This window comes from Mus pahari, chromosome 4 (genome assembly GCF_900095145.1).
Source record: "Mus pahari chromosome 4, PAHARI_EIJ_v1.1, whole genome shotgun sequence".
Taxonomy (NCBI): Eukaryota; Metazoa; Chordata; class Mammalia; order Rodentia; family Muridae; genus Mus; species Mus pahari.
In genome coordinates, this window is record NC_034593.1 from 123,866,795 (window position 1) to 123,884,578 (window position 17,784).

At 37.8% G+C, this 17,784-nt stretch overlaps 1 protein-coding gene across 1 annotated transcript in view; it reads right to left on the reverse strand.

Annotated features, from left to right (window-relative positions):
* Positions 1-17,784, reverse strand: part of Bank1 (B cell scaffold protein with ankyrin repeats 1) — a 260,238-nt gene that overhangs the window by 221,085 nt on the left and 21,369 nt on the right. The window contains exon 2 of the mRNA XM_021195807.2: positions 3,853-4,251. Within this exon, the coding sequence (XP_021051466.1) occupies positions 3,853-4,251 (399 nt within the window). The remainder of the gene's footprint in view (positions 1-3,852; positions 4,252-17,784) is intronic.

Here is a 17,784-nt window from a genome sequence, read left to right on the forward strand (position 1 = left end):
GAACCCACACACCTATGGTCACTTGATCTTTAACAAAGGAGCTAAAAACATCCAGTGGAAAGAAGACAGCATTTTCAGCAAATGGTGTTGGCTCAACTGTTGATTAGCATGTAAAAGAATGCAAATTGATCCATTCTTATTTCCTTGTACAAAGCTCAAGTCTAAGTGGATCAAAGAACTACACATAAAACCAGAGACACTGAAACTTATAGAGGAAAAAGTGAGGAAGAGCCTCAAAGTTGTGGGCACAGGGGAAAGATTCCTGAACAGAGCAGCAATGGCTTGTGCTGTAAGATCAAGAATTGACAAATGGGAGGGACCTCATAAAATTACAAAGCTTCTGTAAGGCAAAGGGCACTGTCAATAGGGCAAAACAGGAACCAACAGACTGGGAAAAGATCTTTACCAACTTTACATCTGATAGAGGACTAATATCCAATATAAACAAAGAACTCAAAAAGTTAGACTCCAGAGAACCAAATAACCCTATTAAAAATGGGGTACAGAGCTAAACAATGAATTCTCAACTGAGGAATACCAAATGGCTGAGAAGCATCCAAAGGAATGCTCAACATCCTTAGTCATCAGGTGCTAAGCCCACTCCAGTGAAGTCTGCTTGACAGGCGGAGAGGCCTCAAGCACTCAAGAGGCAAAGAATTTCAAGGAAACTATGCCTCCTGGAACCTTGGCATTCCCATAGCCCATATACTCAAACCTTGTCCCTGTGTTAGTCTGGTGTATGCTCTCTTTCAGTATTGTTTTGTTATAAGTGCCTTTAAAGACTGATTTTTGACTGGTGAACCTCCGCCAGTGTTCCAATGGCTCTAGAAAATCCTGTAGCCCATGGTAAGCTCGGAATTCAGCAAGAATGTTACCTATTCAGTAACATTCAAATTCACTTCTAGTAGAGACAGTGAAACTAATTAGGCATTACAAAGAACAGAGCTAGAAAAGCTCAGGGCTAGTCTGCAATAGGACAATAGCTGAGTCTCACCCAAACACAGGAATACACAAAGGCCTAGGCAATAGGTGGGCTAACCATGAAAGAGTTAGTGAAAGGAAATTCCCTGGTACAGGTTTCTTCTCTAGGCCCAAAGGAACAGCATAATCAGGTATTTACTAAGAACCCCTGGTGGTGGGTTTAACTTACATCAGAGCATTCACCTGGCTCCATTTTAAGTGGTAACTGAAGTCTGGTCCCCACCATCTTTTGACTTATGCATTCCTTTTGTTTTGTGTCACTGTAACTTGGTGGATGTGTTCCCTGGCTTTTCTTGTTTTTCTTCTGTATAAAAACGTCTGGTTTTTGTTTGCACAATACATTCAGATCCAGCACACACTTTCTCCTCTCCAGGTCTGTTTGTCACCCACTCTCGCTGACTCCTTTGCCCACCTACAACCAGAAACCCATTCCTCATAGATAGAAGACCCAAAAGAGGAAAGTCTTCAGCAATCAGGGAAATGCAAATCAAAAGGACCCTGAGATTCCTCCTTACCCTAATCAAAAAGGCTAAGACCAAAACTTCAGGTGACAATACATGTTGGTGAAGATGTGGAGAAAGAGGAACACTTCTCCATTGCTGGTGGGATTGAAAACTGGTACAACCACTCTGGAAATCAATCTGGAGGTCTTCAGAAAATTTGAAATAGGTCCCCCTGAAGACCTAGTGATACCAAACCACTCTTGGGAATATACCCAAATGTTGCCCCTCCAATGTACACATATTCCACTATGTTCATAGCAGCTTTGTTTGTGATAGCCAGAAGCTAGAAATAACCCAGATGTCTCACAACAGAAGAATAGTTACAGAAAATTTGGTTCATTTACACAATGAAATACTACTCAGCTATTAAAAGTGAGGACATCCTGAGTTTTGCATGCAAGTAGATGGAACTAGAAGACATCATCCAGATTGAGGTAACTCAGACCCAAAAGGACATGCATGGTATGTACTCATGAGTTCTTTGTTATATTGGATATTAGTACAGCCTGTTTTTGAATTAGGGAAAAGTGGATATTAGCAAAAAAAAAAGTACAGTACAGAATACCCAAGATACAGCCCACAGAACTCAAAGAGTTGAACAAGCTGAAGTGCCAAAATGAGGATGCCTCAGAGAAGAAAGCAATCACAAGGAGGGAGGGAGGGACATGGTAGAGAAATGGGACAGGGATTGGGGGTTGAAGGAGGGAAGAGGGTAACATGATCTGGTATTGGGTGGGGAAAAAGGACTGAAGCCCTGAGGAACAGCAGAAAGAATGGACACAGGCAATATCAGGATATAGGAAGTTGGGGGCCTCTCCAGAATGAACTAGGGACCTTGGAGGTGAAAGACTCTTAAGAATCAAAGGGAGGGACCTTAAATGAAATGTCCTACAGTGGGGAGAGAGAACTTGTAGAGCCTACCTCCAACAGAAAGACGGGACATCAAGTGAGGTGTGAGATTGCCATCCCACAGTCAATACTCTGACCCATAATTGTTGCTGTCTGAAATAACTGCAGGGATGGAAATGGAGAGGAGCCTGAGAAAAAGAAGGTCCAATGACAGGCCCAAAATGCAATACAGCTCAAGGGGAGGCCCCAGGGCTGGACACGATTACCTAAGGCCATGTAATGCTCACATAAAAAGGACCTAGCATGACTGCCCTCCAAAAGACCCAACAAGCAAATGAAAGAGTCAGATGCAGATATCTACATCCAAACAATGGACAGACGCTGCTGACCCCTGTGTTTGAATTAGGGAAAATGTGGAAGAAGCTGAGGAGGAGGGCAACCCTGTAGGAGGACCATCAGTGTCAATTAACCTGGACCCCTGAGATCTCTCAAACACTGGACCACCAAACAGGCAGCACACACCAGCTGATATGAGGCCCCCAGCACACATACAGCAGAGGACTGCCTGGTCTGTGTTCATTCAGAGATGATATACCTAACCCTCAAGAAACTGGAGGCCCCAGGGAGTTTAGAGGTCTTGTGGGGTGGGAGGTGAGGGGGTGGGGGGTTATCCTCATGGAGACAGGGGTCAGGGAGGAGGTATGGGATATGGAACAGTTGGAGGGTGGCCCAGGAGAGGAATAAAATATGGAGTATAAAAATATTTTTAAAGAAAAAGAAGAAGGGATATATATATATATATATATATATATATATATATATATATATATATATATCCCTTCTTTTGATATATATATATATCAACAGAAGCTCTATTATTCTAATGCAAGCCTTCAGACTTTGGACTGTTGTTGGCTGGTAACAGCCTGAGTGTAGACAGCAGCAGTTCAGGCCTCACCCATTGTACCAGATGTTATCTTTTAGAAACAAACTGGCACACAGAAAAACAGAGCTTTCTTGTGGCAGTATAGTGGCATTCAAGTTCTCTGAAGAAATATATGTATACATTAACCATTTTTAGAGCCTATGGTAAGTTTTGACTGGAATGAAGGTAAAAATGAAGAATGGTAATCCATTTCTTGGATAAGACAGAACATTGTTAGGTGAAGTTGGCATCTCTGTTCTAATCTTATCTTGACACTAGCTGTTTATGGGCTTAAATGAAACTTTAAAAATTTAAATTGCAAAACTTAAGAAAAATGGTTATTTTCTGTATTTAGGTATTTTGCATGTGTAACTATACCATGAGTGTGCTTAGTATCCAAGGAGACCAGAAGAGGGTGTTTGGTCCCCTGAAATTGGAGTTGTTGCCATGTGGGTGTTGGGAATTGAACTTGAGTCCTCTGCAAAAGCAGGTAGCCACTGTTCTTAACCACTGGACTATCTCTCCAGCCATTACATTGCAAAATGTAAGTAAATCAACATTTGAAACCCTCCGAAAAAGGTTTGGCATTCCTACCTTGGTCTAAGATCTGTCTGATGACAGAGATGTAATCATCCGGTCCCTGCTCTGTTGAGATCTCCCATCTCCTTCTGGGGATACTTAATAACTGATAGAAAGGATCTGAGCTCTCCATCCCACAAAGCAGAGTGACTACATTTCCTGTTGAGTGAAGTATCTTCTCCAGAAACTGACACTTCCTTGGCGTCAGGTCTTTAAGTAGACTATTAGATATTATCAGAAGTTTACATTTGTAAGCATTTAAGTTTAGCACTTCCAAATGTGAAGAAGAAAAACTGTGTAAGGGATATAACAGGATTGCTTCTCTTTCTACAACATGCAGAAATATTTCTCTCAAGTATAGAGCCCATTCCTCAGCATCTTCTTCATGGAGCAATAGGATATCTTTTGCATTTCCTGGAAAAAGAGAGGGGGGAAAGGTTTCAATTTTCTTATAGTTGAAAAGCTAGCAGCAAGTTATACTCAAAATTTGTAATATACCTTTTGGAAACATGGCAATTTGCTTATAGCAGACACCAACATTGTAAAACAGGACTATCCGTATTATAATCACACAGAGTATAATACTGGTAAGAGATAACAAAGTCCATACCCTTTGAGAGCCTTCTCTGTACTCACTGCATGAATGTGACTCTTCAAAATGCATTTACATGAAGGAACTCAACAGTGAAAACCAAAAGGGATGCAGTGTAATGATGTGTCATGGATTAACAAGTAGTGGACTGAGTAGACGCCTTAGTAGGTAAAATGCCTGCTAACAATCCAAGCATCCAAGTTTAATCTCTGTGCCCAGTATCATGAAAGACAGAACTGAGTCCCATATATTGTTCTCAGACTTTCATACATATGATATAGCCTATGCACATCATATACAATCCATACTCAATAAGAATGTATTAAAATTAAAAAATAATAAAAAGTCAATATTGAAATACACAGGAGGTTCTTACAGAAAAATACAGAACTAAAAACTCTCTCCCACTCAGAACCTAGATTCTTAAGATCCTCAGGCATCTTGTTCCTACCTGACAGCGCATCACAGAGCATCTGTGTCAAGATGCTACAAAACAGGCTCAAAGCTGAGTCTGAGAAATAAGTCAAGTCTTAATTCAACCTCTCTATTGGAATAGAGTAGAGGACTCTGCAGAAGACATTACAAGGACCACCCAAGACCTTTACTGCAGAAGTTTACAAACTATCCCTGTCTTCCCCTTTTCCCTCAGTCTGTATGAGCAGGCATGAGAAGCCAGTCATTCAATAGTACCAAATATAAGAAGGAAGAAAAAATAGGGATATATTCCTGGCCATACTAAAAACATCTAACATTCATTTAGATAAATATGAGCAGAGTAAATATTAGGAGTACCAATAGCTTTTTTTGTTTTTTAATCTGAGGGTACAACTTCAATGATAGTAAAAATAACAATGATCATCACAATAAAAATACAATTCAACATACAAGGACTAGTGAAAATAATTAAAGGAGAAACTGACAGGGCTTGAGAACAAAATCTACTAGACTTTGAGTAAAACAAGAGTTAAAAAAATTAAAAACAAAAGGCTACATCATCGAGGTAAAGTCTTAAAAGTAGTGCCTAGATTAGAAAATTGGAATATTTAATTTCCAACCTGAAACAACATTGGATGTGTTGAAAAGGGACAAAATGAAAGCATTGAAGGAAAATATGACAGAGTGGATTAAAATAATAAAGAAAAGGGTTAGACATGAATAACACAATATCTTGAGGTTGAGATGAGACAAAGCTTCACTGAATCACTGTAAAGGGATTTTGTAGCGAGATCAGTTGATAAGGAGTATGCTGCAAAAGCCTTCAGGCCTGAGCTCCAAAACCCACAGTGAAAGAAAGAAAGAAAGAAAGAAAGAAAGAGAGAGAGAGAGAGAGAGAGAGAGAGAGAGAGAGAGAGAGAGAGAGAAGAAAAAAGAAAGAAAGAAGAGAGAGAGAAAGAGAGAGAGAAGAAGAAGAAGAAGAAGAAGAAGAAGAAGAAAGAAGAAAGAAGAAAGAAGAAAGAAGAAAGAAGAGAAGAGAGAAGAAAGAGAGAAAGGGAGAGAGGGAGTATCTTAGTCAGGTTTCTATTCCTGCACAAACATCATGACCAAGAAGGAAGTTGGGGAGGAAAAGGTTTATTCAGCTTATATTCCATACTGCTTTTCATCACTGAAAGAAGTCAGGACTGGAGCTCAAGCAGGTCAGGAAGCAGGAGCAGATGCAGAGGCCATGGAGGGATGTTCTTTACTGGCTTGCTTCCCCTGGCTTGCTCAGCCTGCTGTCTTATAGAACCCAAGGCTACCAGCCCAGAGATGGCACCACCCACAAGGGGACCTCCCCGCTTGATCACTAATTGAGAAAATGCCTTACAGCTGGATATTGTGGAGGCATTTCCCCAACTGAAGCTCCTTTCTCTGTGATAACTCCAGCTGTGTCAAGTTGACACAAAACTAGCCAGTACAGGTAGGGAGGGAAAGAAGGAAGGAAGAAAGAAGGGAGGGAGGGAAGGAAGGGAGGAAGGAAGGGAGGAAGGAGAGGGAAGGAAGGAAGGAAGGAAGGAAGGAAGAAAGAAAGAAGAGAGGGAAGGAAGAAGGGAGAAAGGGGAGGAAGGAAGGAAGAAGGGAGGGAGGGAAGGAGGAAAAGAAGGAAGGGAGGAAGAAAGAAGGATGGTAGGGAGGGAGGGAGGGAAGGAAGGAAGGAAGGAAGGAAGGAGACATTGGATGTAGCATCTGTAACCCCTACACTCCTACACTGCAGAGCTGGAGAAAGGCAGATTCCTGGAACTCAGGGGCTAGCCAATCTAGCTGAGTCTATAAGCTTTATGTTCAATAAGAGACCCTGTAAGGTGGAAAACTATTGAGAAAATCATTCTACATAAACCTCTGACCTCCTCACACATGCACCTATGTGTGGAAGCACACCTGTATGCAAATGTAAACATACCCACATGCACATGTGTGCACATTACATATACGTGTGCCTACACCATACATGGACATAAACACAATATTCTGAAGGAGAAGCAGCCTAGCTGCTGAGGAGAAAAAGCACTGTGGAAGTGGGAGACGAGTTGGGAAATGGGGGTGAACGGAATCAAAATATGCTATATACTTCATAAACATTTCTTAATGAAACCCCGGTGTTATGTATACTTAATACATGCTAATAACCATTGTAAAGGTATTTTAAGATTAAAAATAATTTATTTATACATGTATTTATTGTATTGTATGTATGTATGTACATGTTATATATATATATATATATATGGGTATGCTGCACATGATAGGTTTGCAGCATACCCATCACATGGCCATGAGAAGACAACTTTCAGAAGTCAGTTTTCTCATTTTATCAGCGATCTGGGTTTCTGGATCAAACTCAGTCCTATGTTGAAAAATTTTTTACCCACTGAGCCATCTCACCTTCCCAAGATTTTAACTTTTTTTTTTTTAACTCTTAGACTCATGAATATAAGGTGCCTTTATGAATCAATAGGGGCACAACTGGAAAACAAACTTCTAAAACAAAAAAAAAACCTTGATTAAACTGACCTTAGTTTAATGGTTATTATAAAAATTTCTATATCAAGAAAGAAAAAGTGAGTCAACCACAAGGGGAAACAGAACATTTGGTGTAATTTCTTCAGAATTTCAACAGATTACAGTGAATTATAGGTTCCTTCTCAAAAGGCAAATTCTTCAAGAGTACTGATTCTATACAATGGTGTATTGTGCAGCAATGAAAAGGAACAGGCTGTGGCTACATGTACATGTATAAGTCAAAAGCTAACACTGAGAGAAATAAGCAAGCACAGAGCAGAAATACGGAATCTGCTAGACACAGAGAAGGATATTTGAGACAAGGGTTAGTGGGTCAGGCTGTTGAAGCCTGCTGCAGCTCAAGAATTACTCTCTATCTTAGTCTTGGTAGGGGTCACGTATACATACGTGTGTGTGTGTGTGTGTGTGTGTGTGTGTGTGTACATATATATTCATTTGTCTGCCTTTGACTCCAGCTCTTGAAACTATGTCAGGAACCTGTGAGGTAGATTGCAACAAAATGGTAAGAGTTAAGGGATTTCTAAACTCCTGTCAACCAACATTGAATTCCACATTAAATGTGTATTGAAACTTGGGTGTTTCTGGTCATGTGCTCCTAGCTTACACTGTGCAGCTTTACTACAGACTTGGTTCTGAACACCTGACAGGCATATTTGCATGTCACACTGTCATGCCATGCAAAGCCAATGCTTTGAATACTACTTGAAACACTACAGTGATTCCTCACTACAGTATGCTATGACCTGCAGTGTTATTAGTGTCCATACAAAGTTCTCTGCTCCTACAGAAACACAGGATTTAATTATAGGAATCAGCCTTTTAATATTTAACACTGCTATTCCTCAGTGTGCACATCAAAATTAATACACCTTTGAATTGTTCCGCATTAGGATGATTAATTTTTTTAATCACTATTGGAGTGGAACACTTCAATTTCATGAAATGTCACTTGGTAAATTTTAGCTTGTCACTAGAAAAAAATTTCCATGTTTTAAAATTTTCTATAAATATTATTTTGTCATTTTTTTCCTGTGATGTTTTCAAGATTGATTATAGAGCATCAACAGAGTTGATACACATTAAGATGCTGTGTGTCTCAAGTATCAAATAGTCAGCTGATATTTAATTCTTTCTGTAAAAAGAAACATTGATTTGCATGCAGATTTGGTTGTCTTTAATGAATTATAAAAATTATATATATACATATATCAAAGAATTTTTCAAAAGACATGTCCTTATGATTTATCATCAATGAATGTTTAACTTGTATACTATTTTATAGACCTTTTATAGTGGATATCTGAGATAATAGAAAACAATCTTAGGTAAAAAGCAATCACAAGCAGAAAATTGTAGGATGTCCTGTTTAATAATGCATATAAACTAAAGTGTCATGAACCTGTAAATTAAAGAATTGTAGCCAAAGGAAGTTTGGGGATGGAGCTATTCAGCAGTCCCTGAGTCTGATAATGTTTACAGCAGGTGGGTTTGCACATAAAGTAAGATGATTATGCCACTGATATTTAAAAACCTAAGAGTGAATACTAACCATAGAAGTATGACAGGTCTGAAAGGCTTTTGTAAAACTCAAAGGCAGGTGCATTATAATATTTTGCACATGTAATAAAAAGTTATAGAAAATTAATTTCATAAGTGCAAATCAAAACATAAGTTATAATAAAAAGTTGGATGATTATATATCATTTAGGCCAATGGTGTTGATATATGAGATCATAATAATGTGAAAATTGATTAATAATTAATTGAAAGTGGAGATTTACCTATCCTAGAGAACAAGTCAGATACACTAAGTGATATAAATTCATACTTAGCATCCCAGTATATCCCAGTACACAGTACATGTAGCTGTGTACATCACGGTACACAGCTTGAGACTGTTCAACATGAAACATAAAGGAAATCAAAATCAGTGATGGACAAAAATCCGGCCCAAATGCAGCACGACCAAAAGGAAGATATGGCAATGTAGAGACCTAGGAAAAGAACAGAGGTGAGCTGAATATGGTCACTGTCGAGCCCAGATCCAAACTGAGGTCATTTGGATTACATCATTGGTCAACAGCTAACAAGGCAGCTCTCTGGCAAACACATAGTAAATAAGCTGAGATGCTTCAATGAAATACAGTTAAGAATAACACATGAAGGACCAGCACTGTTTCTTCATTCATCATTGAAACTGAGAAAGGAAGCACCAAGGGCATGTGTAATAATACAACATGGTAGCTAAACTTACTGACTAGTATCTTACCCCAAAATTAATACAACCTTTATTCTTTTTCAATACTCTGGACCTTGGTCATGTTCACTTAGGTTGATTTGTCCTTTGTCAATAACCTCTTTATGTTAATTTTCAATAAACTGAAGATTAGCACTAAGTATCATTTCTCTCTTCCTGATAGATGAAGTCCGTCCAGCAAGTCATTTGGTCTTTAATTATCTCAATTACTATTTATTGAGAATTTCTGAATCCTCAATATGCCACTAAATAACATCCCCTACTGTCACCAGGTCTCCTCTGGGATGCCCTATGGTTTCTGTAGAAATAATTCAGACTAGTCATCCCAAACATAGTTTGTTCTAGATAACACTCTCAAGGGGCAAGAATGGACGGTGGCTGGAGCTGCTATTGTTCCAGTCAGCAGTTTAGTCAGGCTTGGTGAATTTTTTTAAAGTCTCTAGAATAAGCAGCTATTCCTGAGAAACTCTTTCCTGTCCAGATGATTTCTAGACCTGTTTGAAATGAGTCTGTAGAATGGGGACAGTGGTATAAAGTCTCCTGATGGACAGTGTTTAGCACTCTTAAAACCAGATTAGGTAGCTATTTCCTAATGATCTGGACAATCCAGGATGACTGAATATAGCCAGAGATAAGACCCATTCTTCAAACCAGTAACGGCAGCTCAAAGGACCAGTTCCTGGTTTGTTAGAACAGAATCCAAATAATGACGCATGGTGAACAGTGTCTTGGAAAAATGTGAGAGATGTCCAAGGAAAAAAGGCAGAGGGCCTTTTACTTCAAGTGCATTTTGTTCCCTGGGTTATTCTTGGATATGCTACTGTCCCTCCTGTGTTACATATTTACATTTAATTTCTAAACCATGTTTATTCTTGTTGAATGTTGGGACATAGCTATAGAACCCGATCTGGTGAAAGGATGTGCTGAGTGCCGTTCTTCTGTGTTGCTCTCATGCTTTCCCAGACAGAATCTGTACCATGCGCCATGATGCAATTGTCTTTACGTTGGTCTGTTCAGAGAAAGTTCTGGGAAAGGGCTGCTCTGTTAATATTTAGTAGGTGTTTACTGGTATGGATTCACATGTTCTGAGCTCATAAAACTTTACTTGGATCATTGCTTTCTTTGATACATTAATGTGTATAAGTACACTGAAACTGAAGCTACCTACAGCATCACACAATAGTCCCATTCTTTAAGGTCTTCAAATCCCAGGTCTCACAGACAGATCTGCATAAATTGATGAAAGTCAACACTGGTTTTATAGGCTATTGAGGGAAGGGTTCAGTTTCAGGATCCTCCAACCATGCGGGTATTGGACTAGCTCCTGAACTCATTCATTTAACTCATAAGCTGAGCAGAGATGGTCTTTCCACTCACTGATGATCACTCTCAGAAGGGAACTTGTCAGAGCCACAAAGGCGATCAGGGACCTTTGTATTCCCTTTGACTCTTTTCACAGGAAACTGAGTTGAGTCCAAAACCAAAAGTTAGTAGAAGCTGTACTCATATCTATGACAGTCCTGTTCTTTGTCCTAAAGCAGAGATGTATGTAGTACAGTGACATATAGGCTAATCCTATATATATATATATATATATATATATATATATATATATATTTGTACTACAGTGACATATAGGCTAATCATATATATATATATTTGTACTACAGTGACATATAGGCTACAAATCCAACAGGAATTATCCTTGAGCTGTCCCAAGTAGTCTGGAGGCAATGCACTTCATTTTACATACTTGAACTAAATCAGGTATAAATCATTATTTTGTCTATTTAAGGATGTTGTAGAGATCAGCCAACTGTTATTGGTTGGGAAATTGAATAATAAATGATGAACCTAATTCATAGAAATATAAAAAATTCATTTCTGGAAATATATAACATAATCAAAGAGCATTACTATTGAAGATGCAATTAAAGTCACAAATTGGTTATTCAAAATGTATGTCTCAAATCTAACAATATAAAAGTAATGAAAAATGGTACATCAGTGTCATATGACTTGCTGGGGAGTTATAAACAAACCTATACAATCACTGAAGTATGGCACAGATAAAAGATCATAGTAATGGTCGATCCAAACGTAGCTTAGTGAACCAATGAGTTAAAAAGGCATGGATGAGCTGTTACTTACAGGAAAAAAATATGACTCAAGAACAGTTGCATCACCAAAAAGCCCCATGACTGTGACCCCAGAGCGGTTGCATTTGGAGTCCCTCCTTTAGACAGGCTTCTACTTTTTATATACAACAGCACCACCCACCATCTGGAGCAATGATTAGCAGGGGAATGACTAGTGAATTGAATTGCAGGTGAACTTGATAAGACTCTACCTTTATTTGCCTACTGGGAAATGGTATAAGGCTAATTCCTCTCACTTTAGACCTACCCTTCACTGTCTAACTTATTTTTGCCATCACTAAAGGATCCAGCAATCTCACTGTTACAGCCTGAACTACAAGGTAGATAAAAACCATGTGATACTCCTGCCTGGAGACTGTTTCTTTACCCTAACAAATTGGTTTTCCAGAATAAAATAAAGCAGTATTAACTTTCTTTTAAACTTCTGTCAGATTCAATAATATCTCATTTGTCTTATAAAGTACTATAATGAATTCTTAATCTGAAAGGAACTTTGTATCAATAATTTATATTGACAAACATTTTCATACAGAAAATTATGTATCTTTTCAAAAGAACAAGGCTAAACATAAATCAAAATTCTTTTCTAGAATCTTAGCTTCAAATAAGCACTTTTATTCCTGTTGAGTAAGATCTAATCTCAACCCAAGATTTCATTATACATAATGAAAAAATATTGCAAGATTCTAATTTCCAAAACTGAATTTTTTTATTGACAAAAAGAGAAAGAATATAAGGTCTAGATGTTGCCCAGTAATTGCATGCTTGCCTGCCATAAACAAGGCCATTTTAGATCCTGGAAAAAGTTAGAAAATGATATAATAAAAGTTAATCATGATACTTCATCTTGTTATAATCATGCACATTAATGAAAAACACAGCTCTTATTTCAAGACAGTAAGAGGTAGTTTGTTCTAAGTGAAATATGGATTACCAGGACCTGAGAACATGGATTCAGGTTGCCTGAATGACATGTTCAAACAAAGAAGCACTTAATTATAGAGTATTTTATCATCACAGAACAGGAAAAAAGTTGTAAGGCAAGGAAATGACTAAGTCAATGCTGGCAGCGGATAGGCAGATTACAGTAAAGCAGAGAAGTCACAGGCTATAGCTATCTGCTCACATTTTTAGATTTGGTATTGGTGAACACTAATAATCCACTGAGAATGTATTCAAGAGTATAGATGCACTCAAGTCATGCACTGATGACATGAGCTCCATCTTGGCATTCTACAAGGTGCCTGGGTAACCTAACCCATAAGCATTGTCTTCTGATCAGTGCACACACACACACACACACACACACACACACACACACACATCACACACGAACACATCCAACATATCATACACATGTAGCCACACACAAAATCATCACACACATACACATACATCATTCACATGCACATGAGGCCACATATGCACCACACAAATGCACACACACACACACACATATCACACACCACACATACATGTCACACACATACACACACACACACACTACAAATATATGCAGCTACATACAAGCACACACACACACCACACACCTACCACATACACATATCACACATACCATACACATGCACACACACACAAACACACACACACACACACACACACACACACTTTTTAAAAAGAAGATGACTATGGATAACTCTCATGGAGACTAATGATAATTTTGCCCCTAAATCTGTAACCTTCCAGCTTTCTACAATCATGAAATTTTAATCTGGGAAGTTCAGTACCTGTACACATACCTTTATTTCAGTCAATCAGTAAATACAGTTGAGTCAGTTTTATAGTTCAACTCTGTAAAGATATTTTCTGTATGGAAGGAGACAAAAATAGGGACTTTCTAATAGTGTTTAGATGGTGAAACACTTGCTCATAGTTCTCCTCCAAGAAAATTGGTTTGGATCAATTATTCACAGAGGCAAAGGTGCCTCATGTTTCCTATATAATTTGCATAAGTCTGTGCAGTCAACACTACAGCCCCCATGTATGTGTGTATGTATGCATGTATGTATGCATGCATGTAAGTATGTATGCATGTATGTATGTACTTATGTATATTTCACAACCCTCTGGACCACCAGCCACAGCCATTAGTTTTCAATTCTTCAGTACATCATTTCTTCCTTCTGCCTTTGCAGTTCTGGGACTTTCTCTGATGCTACGCACCAGCTCACATGGAAGCTATGCTACAAAAATTACCTGAGACTCAGTAATTACTCCTGGCTTTCACAATGTAAGAGTCTAAAAAAGTATTTTGGGGGGTGACTTTTTAAGGGTTATTAAAATGAAAAGGCAATGTACAACCTGAATATCTGGATATATCAATAGGGTTGTACTCCTACGGTATTCAAGAACTAATGCATTATTTCAAGTGCACAGATGGCATGAACAGCCTGTTAGAACCACTGAATCTGAAATGCCAGAAATTTCATGTTATGACAAGCACAATAATCAGCAGGCAGACTTCCTATAAAGGGTTAGGTGGTAAACACTTTGGGCTTTGTGAACTGCGTAGGGTAGCTCCTCTTTTCTTTTCCCATTCTTCCTTCTACCCTTCCTCTCTTTAACACTTTCAAGGAGTAAAAAGAATTCTTATCTCACAAGTAAAGCAGAAACAGGACACTGGTTGGTCAGTATCCTTGCCTGTAGTTAGCTAACCTCCTGTCTAGAATGTTCTAAATCCATCCATGAAAATACTGTGTTGTTTGTCCTCTGAAACACAACTACTGGGGTTATGATTAGACCCTTACATTAAATTTTGGTGTGCATAGGGAATAAGGGAGTCTACCTTAGAGAGAACAAATGGCACCATTAATAATTAGAGACTGAATATCAAAGTTTCTTGCCCCCAATAATTATTGTGGTAATTTGATGGTCTGTGAAATGAAAAAAAAAAGTGTATGCCCATAAAGTTTCTATTTCTTCTTTATAAATAAAACAATTCTAGATTTGAAGATAGAAAACAGAGTGGAATTCTTGGAGTTATTGAAAGAAATTTTAGAAACTTTTAGAAGAGCAGCATATGTTCAAAACAACTAAGTCATCTCACCAACCCCCAGAGACCCTTAAACCAGTGTCTAGACTCAGGGGGCATTTACTGATGGAAGGTCACTCCCCTTTGGCAAGGAACTATTCAATCTATGGTCTCTTGATCATCTACTAAGCCCCTCCACCAGACTGACTGGCATCTGTGTACACAGTGGAAAGAATACCCTTAGCAAAACTCCCATAAACATTTTCAAGTGATAATTACTCATGGCTGTAATTGACACACATTTTCAAAGCCACAAAATATCACAGTGGTAGGAATGAGAATGTCTGTAATTTATCTCAATGATAAATGACATCTTCTCTATTTCTATCTAATAATGGCTCCACTGGGGCCCATGGAGATGTCCCATGAGTATCTTAATTTACTTTTTTGTAGTGATAGAACTTAGGATGTCATTCATGGTATGCAACATATACACTCAAATAATTACATTTTATAATGTCAATAAGCTAAAATCATAAGTTTTGAATTATGAAAATAAGTTTTCAATCACCTGACAACTATGTTGATACATAATCATAAAATACATATGTCATATCACATAAGATACAAAACATATAATTGAAAAAATTAAGTATACACAGCATAATTATAGAGTTAGCTCCTGAGATATCATGATATACGACACATTTATGCTTCAACAAACATGTAAACCATGTTGAAATTTGCAGTTCCTCCATATCAGAAAGCCTTCTAGAAGCCACAAGCTTGATATGTAGACTAATGTGCCAAAAGATAATATGGCAGATGGCCAGGTAAGCTTCGCAGTTGTGAATAAGACGTGTAGTCACAAGGTCCACACAGACTATATTACAGACTAGCCCATCATTGGATAATGTGGGGTTTCTTCTTCTAACACTGCTTTATAAAGATTTCAGCAACTTTTACCAGGGATTCTGCAACAGTTAGTCCTCAGATTCTAAAGGAACACTTGCCTTAGCTTCCTGAAGATGACTTTCTTTTTGAACTAATGTATGAATTCCTATAGAGATTAATTTCTAACCACCAGAGTTATGTAGTCTAGCTAGTCACTAGAGAAATAATTGATTTAATTATGAATAACTATATTTTATTACAAAATAGAATATAATAAAATGTGGGCAATCTTGATGGGAAAAGTTGGTTTCATGAATGGGTAGTTCACATCCCCATGACATTAACCCTTACTACCTCTGCACCAGTCTTCCCTCAACCCTGCCAGCAAGAAGAAAACTCTGGGTTCACAGGAACTGTCCCAATGTCTCTGCCTTTCTGGCTACCCACTCACGAGTGCCTGCCCTAGCTCACATTTCATCACCCCATAAATCCCACTTGCTTTAGCCTTGAAGGTATGAATTCACTGGCCTCCACCTGTGAGATCAGTGAACTCACCAGAAGGCTGCCTCTTAATGAACTTGCCTTTATATGTCTGATGTGGCTTCAATTGGTTCATTTTATAGGTAAAGAAACCAATTAATGCTTGGCCTTAGTTTCTGGAGAAAAATGAAAAAGAGAGTATCCCCTACATTACGCACCTACCCATGATGCCTCCGAAAGAGAACTGTGGAAGGAAAATAGTTAACAGCATTTTGGATGCTTTGATCTATTCTCTTTGCTTTGAAGAAAATATGGCCTAGCTTGAGTTATGGGATCTCCACTGAACAAAAGAAGGAAAAGAGTGGTCAAGATATACGTATTTAATCTCAGAATTAAATACCCAAATGAATAGAAAATTACTAAATAAGAAACTGACTGAGAAGCACAAGTCTTTACATTATATTCTTCTATATAATGACTTTCTTATGTGCTTTGTGGTTTATAGAAAGGCAGATTTGATGTGAACTCATGTTTCCTAGTTTCTTTTGTGAGCAACTGAACCTGTAGAAGCCTGTGACCACACGGTTGATCAGCAACTGCTTACTGAAAATGTGATAGTGTTACAGCAGACACTGCAATAGGATCAAAGTTACACAGGTTTTATATGGTCTTAGGAAAATTCATCTCACACAGTCCTTGCTCCATGGAAAAGTCCATCCCATAATTAAAATTTGATTTTAAGAAAAACATATAATTATACAGAATTTAGGACTGATGTTCTGAAGACATTTAACAGAAATACTATCTTATTTAAACTTAGGCGACAATTAGTTTGTAAGCATACAGATTTCTAAAGTCCTCATTATAGGTACACATTAGAGTCGATTTTATTTGTAAAGGTTATATTCTAACATTTTTGGCTATAAAACCAAGTCTTATAAAAATTAATAGAATACATAAGATTTTTAAAAATCCATCTTTAGTGGTTCTAATACAAACCTTAACAAGGAACTATAGAGTAAAGTATGTTTATATTTTATTATTTTTTAAGTATCAATATTATCCTGCTATACATGTCCATAAAATCTGAACTTGACATCAGAGAACTGAATTTTTTAATGTTTTAGTAGATATTTATTTATATAATTGAAAAATCAAAAATCATGCTTGGAAATTCCAACAGGAAAGTCTGAGCAATGATCAATGTAAAGTCTAGTATCTGTGCCTCAAATTGAAGCCCCATAAGGATCCTGAACCATGCTTACATTTTTATTCTGTAGTTCAGACAACTTACTGTTCAAAATCATTTATCTGTAGTTTTATTATGCTGATAAAGCTATGGAACATATATCATGATCCAGTTAGGCCATATTTTCTTACAACCAAAGAGAAAAAACCAGATCAAAGCATTCTAAACAGGATCCAGGACTCCATTCCTTCTATAGTTGTTTCATTATATTTCTATAGCAGGTGTGGGCATACGTTCATAATAGCCATTGACCTGTGGTAAAAGTCTCTATGATGTATAAGTATTTTTGTCCAATTTTAAGACTTTTCATAGATACCATTTTCTGAA